Raw genomic sequence first — 10,984 nt, 5'->3', positions numbered from 1 at the left:
ACGGTACTACCTGCACAACTGTCATACCGTCTGTTCAGCGCGGATGGCCTGAGGACAGGGAGGAGGAGGAGGAGAGCATGGTCAGTGGAATTATATACGATAGGCGCATCCACCTGTCAACTGAAAATGCTGACAGGCTGACTGGTTTGGGCCAGATTTCTCAACACCACCGAATTATAGCAGCATAACATAAACTCAAATACAGTTTTTTCTTTTTGGGAGGTCTAACTCTATTCCCATGCACCTCTGTGTTCACACCCAGACTTGGGTATACACTTTTTGATTTTGTCTATTTGCTCTTGTCCTCCTCCTTCTCCTCATCCTCATACTCCACCACCATATCTACCATATCACCATATCTACGTCTCTTGCAAGGGAAATTGGAGTGCCTCCAAATTTATGGCAGCCGGTGCATTCACTGCATAGGCAAACAGCATGAGAGACCCACTTCCTAGTAATAGGAACATTTGTTCTAGGAGGCCCTCCGACCTATACGCCTCTTGCAAGGGGCATTGAAAAGCCTCCAATTTTATGGCAGCCGTTGCATTCACTGCATAGGCAAAGAGTATGGGAGATCCACTTACTAATAATGGGAGCTTTTTTTATGGAGACCCTCCTTTACATCTCTTGCAAGGGGCATTGGAGTACCTCCAAATTTTTGGCAGCCATTGCATTCACTGTATACTCAAGAACAGTATGGGAGATCCACTCCTTTCTAATGGAAACATGTCGTACGCGTTACTGAGGCCAACTTCTATGTGTCTTTAAATTGCTATTGGGGTTTTTCCCAAATTTTGTCAGCCATTGTATTCACTGAATACCATATAATTGGATAGCAGAACCCCTCCTTTCTAATGGGAACATATCGTTACTGTAGCCCACCTTTATGTGTCTTTAAATTGTTATTGGGGTTTTTCTTATATTTTGGCAGCCGTTGTACTCACTGTTTACCCTATAACTGTATAGCAGGCCCGCTCCTTTTAAATGGGAACATGTTGTACTTATTACTGAGGCCCACCTCTATGTGTCTTTAAATTGTTATTGGGGTTTTTTCCAAATTTTGGCAGCCATTGTATTCACTGCATACCATATAATTGGATAGCAGAACCGCTCCTTTCTAATGGGAACATATCGTTACTGAAGCCCACCTTTATGTGCCTTTAAATTGTTATTGGGGTTTTTCCTATATTTTGGCAGCCGTTGTACTCACTGTATACCCTATAACTGTATAGCAGGCCCTCTCATTTTAAATGGGAACATGTCGTACTCATTACTGTGACCCTGCTATATGTGTCTTTAAATTGTTATTGGGGCTTTTCCCAAATTTTGGCAGCTGTTGTACTCACTGCATACCCTATAACTGGATAGTAGACCCTCTCCTTTCTAATGGGAACATGTCGTACTCGTTACTGAGGCCCACCTCTATGTGTCTTTAACCCTAGAACGCATACCTGGGGCCTCGCAGGCCCGCCCTGTTAATTGTTTTCTATTTTCTGCAAGATTACTTTAGTTAGAATTTTGAAACTCTAAGTATTCCTCAGGTATATAGTTGTTTACCATTTTTGTTTGAGTTATTCCATGTTATTTGCACACGGGCCTAAAAGGCCCCAGGTATGTGAAAAAGTAGATTTTTATGGTCATGCGTTCTAGGGTTAAATTGTTATTGGGATTTTTCCTAAATATTGGCAGCCGTTGTACTCACTGTTGACCCTATAACTGGATAGCAGAACCGCTCCTTTCTAGGAACATGTCATTACTGTGGTCCACCTCTATATGTCTTTAAATTATTATTGGGGTTTTTCCCAAATTTTGACAGACGATGTACTCACTGCATACCCTATAAGTGGATAGCAGACCCGCTCCTTTCTAATGGGAACATGTTGTTAATGTGGCCCAGCTCTATGTGTCTTTAAATTATTATTGGGATTTTTCCCAAATTTTGGCAGCCCTTGCAGTCACTGCATGTGCATTATCACTATAGGAGACCCACTTCTTTATAATGGGAGCATTATTTTTTTTTACTGAGGCCCTCCTCTATGTCTCTTCAAAGGGGTATTGGGGTGCGTCCAAATTTTTGGCAGCCCTTGCAGTCACTGCATTCGCAATAACAGTATAGGAGACCCACTCTTTAATAATGGGAACAACAAAGCATAGCCGGCTGATGGCTTTCTAACAATAGTGAGGGCTGACTGCTGGCCCTTTAAGAATAGTAAGGGATGCCTTATGGCCCTATAAAAATAGGCTTTGTGACTTTAAGAGTCCCTCCTTCATAAATGAAAAATGATGTGTCTGATCATGTCTCGCACACCACATGGCCAGATAAGATAGTAAAATGTTAAAATGACATTTACCGGTGAATGTATTTTTCACCGTATAAAGCAATGCAAAAGTGTAATAATGCATCAAAAACGCTACATGTGAACATAGCCCAAGATGTAGAGGAGCATTTTTGTTTTTGGTTATTTGTTTTGCCTTATATACAAGTCATTACCCTGGAAAGGATGTTCCTTAACATTTTTCCCAGGAAAATCCATTTTGGTTTAGTTTTTGTATGCTTTATTGTGAGTCCGTAAAAGTGGTGTAATACTCTGACAACATTGTTGACAGCAGTGACCTGGGAGTCAGAGATGCTTCCAGGGATCTTCTACATGATGTTCCCATGTTATTTGAACACTGTTCCCATCAATTTGGGCAATTTTTAGGCCCTCTGCAAACCGCTGTGGTAGGGGTCCGCCAGAAAAATGCTTGCGTTTCCCATAGATTTTCATTGGGCTCGGTTCGAGCACTCGAGCATTCCAATTTGCTCAACCCGAGCAACGAGTAACCGAGCATTTTAGTGCTCGCTCTTCACTAGTTGGCACCCTTGAAATTGTTCCAGAAAATGAAATATTTATCCCAGAAAATTATTGCAATTACACGTTTTGTTATACACATGTTTTTTCCAGAAATGGCCCGGACAAAATGTGTTCCTGTGCTGTAATGTCTTTATATTCTTTTGCTTCCTCCCCTGCCAAGGAGATGTGGTATGATCAGACCATATTCCGTACACGGTCAGAAATAACCATTGATTAAAATCAAACTTTTGTTCGTGGGAAAACCCGTTTAAAAATATCTAAGTCTTAAATTGTCTTCTTTAATGTCTCTGATTAACTCCAGAAGATACAAGGCTCTGAGATACGGCTCACCATGTGTCTCTGTAGTATGATACTATATTTTATTTTCTCCAAGTAGATAACATGAATGCTAGAGCGGTCATCTACATGTAGGGAATTTGGAAATGCATGTGGGGTCATTGCTAGGCTTTGATCACATCAAGTTTGAAGCCAATATTCTATACATAGAAAAGTTCTCTCCATGTATACCATATGTATACATAGTGCACTATTTACTTAATGTTCTTTTGTCCTCGGGTGGCCTGTAAATGTTGTTAAACCTTTTGTATGTGGCATGGAGTAGTACAGAATACTACACTATTATATACAAACATGTAAAGTAAAAAGTATACCCAGCAGTACATTCTATACTTTTTGCCTCAATATCTCCAGGCCACTTTAACCTAGACCTACTAGACCTATAAAACAATAACAGAGCAATAAGGCTGTTTTTCCAAGACTCCACCTAATATTCTAATTAAATATCCTTGCAGTAGATTGTAAACTAACAATAGTTTGCCCTGCTATTCAGAAGTTTAAGTGTGACTGCTTACTGCTTATACAGGTACAACATGTTATGTTCATTTTAACTTGCATTATATTGCCTACAAAAAAACAATAACATTGAAAGGTTAAGTATCTTTATATTAGTATATTATGCTATGATATTAAATTGATTAAAATAAACAAAACAAAAGTACTATTAATAGCTGTTTATTACAATAATTCATCATTAACATTGTGTAAATATTAGCAAATATTACATTCTTCTACAAAAAAATTTAAGTGTATAAAAGTAATATTAATGCACATATAATCTACAAAATGTTCTTTTTTTAAACTAAAAATAAGGCATGGGTGTGTATTTTTTGTTGTTGGTACTAGTGATTGTCTTGATTTATTCTGGGGTAAAGTCCATTAACGTTCATGGTGTCCTTACGTTGCCAGTAAGAAGCATCTCTTAGAATTCCAGGAAAAGCATAATCCATTCCAGGATGAAAAGGAAGAGATGGAACAAATCCTGATGTAAAGTAAGGGGAAATAAATCCAGGAAGTCCTCTGCTAGATGTGGAATAAGCAAAGCGTAATGGACTCAGCCCAAGTCTTGGATGAAATATGCTTGTTGTATCAGCACCAACCGATGATGGACTTGTATGTAGAGGAGAAAAGGCAGATTTATTACCTAAACCACCAAAGCCTAATCCAGTAAAGTTTAATGCTGAATCTCTTGACAACTTACTGAGGTCTGATCCAGATGGACCATCAATGTTTTTGGTGTCTTGTGTGTATTCTTTTCCATTTAAAACAAGCTCTATAGCTTGGACAACATCTCCTTTGCAGTGGTGCAAGATGCTTTCTAAATTGGTTGATTGATGGTTAGGAAAAACTTTGCTAAGAATATCTAATGGATTTCTTGGTTTTGTAGACACAATAGGAACTTTAACTTTTGGCCACTCACTTTCATTTCCTGATTCCAGATCAGAAGATGACAAAGATGTTGGACTATCAGCACCTTCAGATCTTCCTTCAGACCCAGGAGATTGAAGAGAATCTTCTTTGCTTGCAGTTTTTAAACCAGAGGACTTCAGTATGTGATCTGCACTGACCTGCTCATTTGGAGATGTTTGAGGAATGGTGGCAATGCTGTTGGAACTTGATAATCTCTCATAAAATGTATCATATTTTCCTTTTGATTCATCTGAATCTATAGGAAAGAAAAATACAAAAACAATACATAATTTAGCTAACATATAGTTTAAAACTCACTGTATATTATTATTGCATTATGGATTTAATTATATAAGGATATGTTCAAGTTTATTAGTACCCATGTGTGCACAAGCAGGATTTCTTGACAAGCAACAATTAAAGATCGTCAAGTCATGTGCAATATGAGTGTATGTGCCATTAAGTCCTGTCTTCCCGTTGGGCGTTTGAGATTTTTGTCTTTTGTAATAATCGAAAAGTTTTGTGAAAGTGCAATTAACAATGTATTTCACTATATTATTTGAATTTTGTGAAAGGGGGGATTTCAAGGAATTATAACCTGTAGCTGTCTAATTTTTGGCAGTGAAAATTATTGAACAGTAGATAAAAGAAAGTACAGTACATTACATTTATTTTGCCTGTCCTGAATGATGTATTCTGCTGAGGTATTAGACTCAGTTTTATTCAGTGCATACACTGTAAATTCCTATAGATTTCTCTGAGCCAGACGCATGCCACAAATGTTCTTATGGTAGTCATTTGGCTACTCCTTTTTGTGTGCTGAAATCCCAATTTTCTTTTCTACAGCCTAATGCAGAAAATATATATTGACCATTATACAACTGTTATAATAGGTGCTAATGGTAAGTATATGCAAATGCATAGCTGTGTAATAATGTTTCATATGGTTCCTGTATATAATTTTATCCCCAATATGTACAGGAAGCAGAAATGGCAAAGATACTGTAATTAGAGCCAATCTTGTATTATTCACCTCTTATATTCCATTTCATACATTTTGCGGAAAGTAAAAGTGATGAGAGATATAAATTTTAATAAAATATGGATTTGTGTAGTAAAAAACACTTCATGTGTTAGAGAATACTAAGAATTACAATTCAACTCAAAGCAAATATTTGCATTTTCAGGAATGAATATACTAAATATTTTTTTAAATATTTAGATCGTATATGTGTTATTATTTGTGAATAATTACATATGAATCCATATTTTTAGTGGAAATAGGGAAATATGTAATATTATCTTCTTAGATAATAATAATAATAATAATTCACTTAAAAACTCTGCTAAAAAAAATAGCACAAGTGGCAAGAATACATTTGTAACAGCATTTTTTTTTTATAGATGTCTGAGCTAAAATGTGCAAAAGAGATGAGACATTGAATTTGTTAAATGCAGCTCTGGCTTGATCTTTTAGTTAAAAAAGGGGGGTTATCGAGAAATGTGCATATTTGCATAGCATGGCAATACATTTATATTTTTATTTTTTACTATTGGCAAATTATGGTTATAGTGAAAGCACAGAAATGGCCACACAAGGAATAAATACCGTAATCTCTGCCATATTTACTTATTTGCCATATTATCATACTCATTTGTTATTAGGAAATATGTGACATAATTATTGATCAATACAAGAAATTATATACTGTTGATTTAAACGTGTCTTGTCTAATATAGGTTATTGCAGATATAATATAATACATAACTATACAGATGTGAACATCTTTTTCAATCTCAGCAAGAACGTTAAATATTCACATGAATAGAGAGATATATAGACTAGAGATTGGATTCTAGAAACTTTTTCATAGCCCCAATTAGATGTAAATTTCAGGAACTCAGTGATTTTCTAATTCTATGCATTAATTCATATATCATATTTTAATATCCATTATCTGGCAAGTTAATTAAGATGAATAAAAGCCCGAGTATTCCATTGGTTGCTGCAAATTATTTCAATAGCTCATGTGGACTTATTTTGCTAGTTTAAAAGTATTCCTATGAAAAAGGAAACAAATTGTAAAAAGAAAAGTAGGTATATACGTTTCCAATGTATGTATTATAAAAAAATGTATGACTGTCAATATAAACTGAAGAAAGCTGCTTGTTTTATATAGTGTTAGACTGTGCACTAAAAATCAAAATTAAATTAGATTTAATTTGCCTTCTTATATCATTCATACTTTTATCATCTAGAGTTTATTTAAATACACTTAACATTTATTTGCTGTTTTCTTAAGCTAAACCAGTTTTTTTGTTGCAATAGCAGCCAGATTTCACTTAAAACTTTTCACTGCAAAACTGTGACAATTTAAGTTTGGAGTTTTATTATTTTTAAAATTATTATTTTTAAATTTGGAAAAAAGAAAGGAAAACTAGAAATATGGAAGATATTATTAATTATTAATCTATAAGGCTCAAAGAGTCCAATTCACCATTTGAGGATTTTTTTTAAGTCACTCCTTTTTTGTCTTGTCTTATACCCTGATGGTCTTTTTTTTCTATCTTTAACCATTTTTTTTGACCATTTCATAAAAAGTTGCAAAAATTACTTGCAAAATTCTGGCATACATGGGGTGCATTTGCAACAAATTTTGTGACTTTTTTAAAAGTCGCAATTGATTAAGCAAAAACATCTGGAAATTCTTAAACCCCATCCATAGTGGTGAATTAAAATAAATAAATGAAGCAAGCGAACACATATAAATAGACTTCAAATAAGGCGTAAATGGAAAGATGAATTTTGTGCAAACAAAAAAAAAGGCTCAAAACACTAAAAACTTGCCAAAAAGCAGTCACAAATGCAATAATGAATCAGGGTCAGAAACTATTGCTTAAAAATAGTATTGTTGGGTAGCAATAGATTTCACTAAAAGCTTTTCCTTTAATGGTTTGAAAATATAATTTCTTTCATGCTGTATGCATAAACAGTAAAGTGAAGAAAAACAAAAACCAAAGATGCATGCAAAACAAATCGCTAATTAGTAGGACTAACTGCATTGCTATCACATATCCATAAAAATAAATAGATCTAAAGAGGGGAAATATCAATTAGAAACAATTAAATAAAAATTATATGTAAAAAAAAGTTTTTTGCTGTAATTTCTGAGCTTGAATTTGTGGTGTACTATTTCTCTAAAATTGCTTAAAGTTTAGAGCAATTTAAAAAACTTTTCTTTAATTTGAATATTGAAATAAAATAAGTATATATATATATATATATATATATACATATATGTATATGTGTGTATATGTATATATGTGTGTATATGTATATATGTATTTTTAAATATATATATGCTATACATATACAATATACTGATAAACTTCATAGCCCTATTTACTATATATATATATTGCGGTGGATGCATGAGCATGTGATATATGAATATTTTTGGCGTACCAAAGGAATTCTTGAACTACAGCTGCAGCAAAGCAGCAACTTCACAGAAGAGATAGGTAAGGTGTGATATGGCTCCTAAATCCAATGTGTTGTTTGTTTGATAAATTAACTTGTTTTAATAGTTTTGATACTGATCCCCCAAATCATCACTCATATTTATGAGCATGGCATAGCACACTTCATACATTTGTTGTAATGTGAACTAGATGAAATCTTCAGTAAAGCTTTACTCTGTTATATGTTTTGATTTCTTTCTGCACAAGAAAGCGTCCCCATGCAACTAAATCTTGGGACTGATTAATCATGCTCTCTGTTCTAAAAATATTGAGTCTGTTAGCAGGCATTTGAGATAGCATATGTGAAAAATTGTGATCCTATTACTACTCTTTTTGTGCCTTCATACAATTGATATATCAGCACATGTCTATAGAAACTCATGCACACACAGCAGCTTTAGCCGTAGCCACTTAGCTCTGTAGTCAGGGATCGCATTGCATCAGAACATGTTACACACTCAAGCATATCCTATGCTAAGTTCAGTTACATTGTATGTGGGCTTTTCACAGAAAATCCTTTAAGACTTCTTTGATTTGACTAAAACAAGTAAATGTATATTTATGTGCATGCACAAACGAAATTGGAGCAATAGATTAATATATTATAGAAATAAGATAGATAATAAATTGCTAGCGCATTAGATAGATAAATGGATAGATACATACATACATACATATAACTAGATTGATATACAGATATAAACCAGTCAGATGTAAAGATAGATACCAGATGCACAAATAGATGGATAGATAGATAGAAGATGGACAGCTAGATGAATAGTTAAAAAATGAACTAGATAGATAGCTGTATAGACATATGAATAGATAGATATGAGATGAAAAGATATGAATTAGTTAATGAAATGGATAGATAGATAGATAGATAGATAGATAGATAGATAGATAGATAGATAATATATAGATATATGGATAGATAAGAGATATATATATGGATAGATAAATAATATATAGCTAAAGTGATAAGAGATAGATAGATATATAGATATTAGATAGATAGATAGATATGAGATAGATAGATAGATAAATAGATAGATATGAGATATAGATAAATAATATATAGATATATGGATAGGTAGAGAGATAAGACATAGATACATAGATAGATATGATATAGATATTAGATAGAGAGATATGAGATAGATAAATAGATAGATATGAGATATAAGATAGATAGATAGATAGATATGAGATCGATATTAGACAGATAGATATAGATAGATATGAGATGGATAAATAGATAGATATGAGATATAGATAGATAAATAATATATAGATATATGGATAGATAGATAGATATGAGATAGATAAATAGATAGAGAGATATGAGATAGATATTAGACAGATAGATATGAGATATAGATAGATAGATATGAGATAGATAGATATGAGATATAGACAGATAGATATAAGACAGATAGATATGAGATATAGATAGATAGATAGAAGATAGATATATATGAGATATAGATAGATAGATAGATAGATAGATAGATAGATAGATAGATAGGCAGATAGATGGATAGATAGATAGATAGATAGATAGATAGAATGTTATAGATAGATAGATAGATGGATAGATAGATAGATAGATAGATAGAATGTTATAGATAGATAGGATATTCTAGATATAGCTTTTTTACAAATAAAACTAATATACTTTATACATAAAATATATTATCTTGATTCAGTAAGCTAAAGCATATTACAGAGACAGATAGGTGCACAAATTGTTACCAATATAGCTACAGTAAATGGGAAAAAAAAATTCTTTATAACATCCTATACTTTTCTATAATGTCACTAACGTAATTTACATGTTTAGCTAGATATATGATAAATACATAGATCAATTAAATAGTTATATTTATAACCACTATTACTTTTGTCACTTTTACTCACCTTTAGTCTCTTGCTGGGTGAAGACTGGTAGTGTATCTCTTTTATGTCTACTGGTCTCCCCCTCATCATTCCTTGCTCCACTATACACGAAATGCTGCACACCCCGAACGTCACATTCTTCCTGAGCTTGCTGTCTTCTGAGGGCAACTTGTGCAGCCATAACTCTTTGACGCTCTGCAATAAGGGTACATTTGGCGCAGGCACAGTCCCTCCAGCGGCAAAAACGCTTGTGCCCTTTAAGAGCTGATACCACCCCATGGTTTCGGCATCTTGCACATTTGGGTGTTCTAGGATATAGAGAATTTCCTCCTGCTCCTCTTTCCAAAGCCATCCTTGGTGTACAAGCTGCTGCCGCAGCTGCTGCTGCTCTTAAGAGGAGAGTTGGAGGCCTTAAAAATGAAGCAGGCATGGGCACTGAGGGTGGCACTGACATAGTTGATGAAGATGAATGAGATGGCGCAAGCAAGCCAGGAGGTAGCAGTGGTCTAGGAGTAATGTTTGAACTGGAGTTGATACAGTCCATTGCTGATTGGCAACTGGAGCAAAGTTTCAGCTCAGCCCTGACTGCCTCCCTGTAATAGACTGAGTTCTTCAATGTGTCAAACACTGGTAAACAAATCTCTTTAGTGTGGATCCTTCCCACAGTCTCCTCCTTAGCAAGCCAGATGTTCTGTGTGATTTCAGGTTTGGCAGGAGGGTCAGGCAATAAGATGCTTTGAATAGAGGCGTAGCTAAAATTGTATAGGGATTTCACAGGCACTGACCATTCTTGGAGGTGTTGCACTATTAATAGCATACAAATAGTAACAAGAACTGAAATATTCTTCAAAACTAAAGAACAAGGGTTTTAGACATGGTCAAATGAAAGAAGACCAAGTTTCACTACAAGCTATCAACGGCTGTAAATAAATCATTTCTATATATTTAGCAAGTTTACATAA

At 34.3% G+C, this 10,984-nt stretch overlaps 1 protein-coding gene across 1 annotated transcript; it reads right to left on the bottom strand.

The window, feature by feature from the left end:
* Positions 1 to 3,963: 3,963 nt before the first annotated feature.
* DMRTA1 (DMRT like family A1) lies at positions 3,964 to 10,725 on the bottom strand. Its single transcript, XM_073652265.1, has 2 exons — positions 10,044 to 10,725; positions 3,964 to 4,857 (listed from the first exon to the last, which is right to left on the bottom strand). Exons 1-2 carry the CDS (start codon positions 10,564 to 10,566, stop codon positions 4,034 to 4,036), a joined length of 1,347 nt encoding a protein of 448 aa, XP_073508366.1. The 5' UTR covers positions 10,567 to 10,725; the 3' UTR covers positions 3,964 to 4,033.
* Positions 10,726 to 10,984: the final 259 nt, after the last annotated feature.

Source organism: Phyllobates terribilis, unplaced genomic scaffold (assembly GCF_046119375.1).
Source record: "Phyllobates terribilis strain yellow unplaced genomic scaffold, ASM4611937v1 Scaffold_1__5_contigs__length_1240528914, whole genome shotgun sequence".
Taxonomy (NCBI): domain Eukaryota; kingdom Metazoa; phylum Chordata; class Amphibia; order Anura; family Dendrobatidae; genus Phyllobates; species Phyllobates terribilis.
The sequence above is the reverse complement of the archived record's forward strand: the minus strand, read 5'-3'. Positions and strand labels throughout refer to the sequence as shown.

Bases quoted from the DNA above. Each gene is read 5' to 3' on its own strand.
- DMRTA1 (XM_073652265.1), bottom strand. From the start codon at position 10,566: ATGGACTGTATCAACTCCAGTTCAAACATTACTCCTAGACCACTGCTA. The intron at 4,858-10,043 runs GTGAGTAAAAGT...TCTTTCCTATAG, and splicing joins CACCCAGCAAGAGACTAAAG to ATTCAGATGAATCAAAAGGA.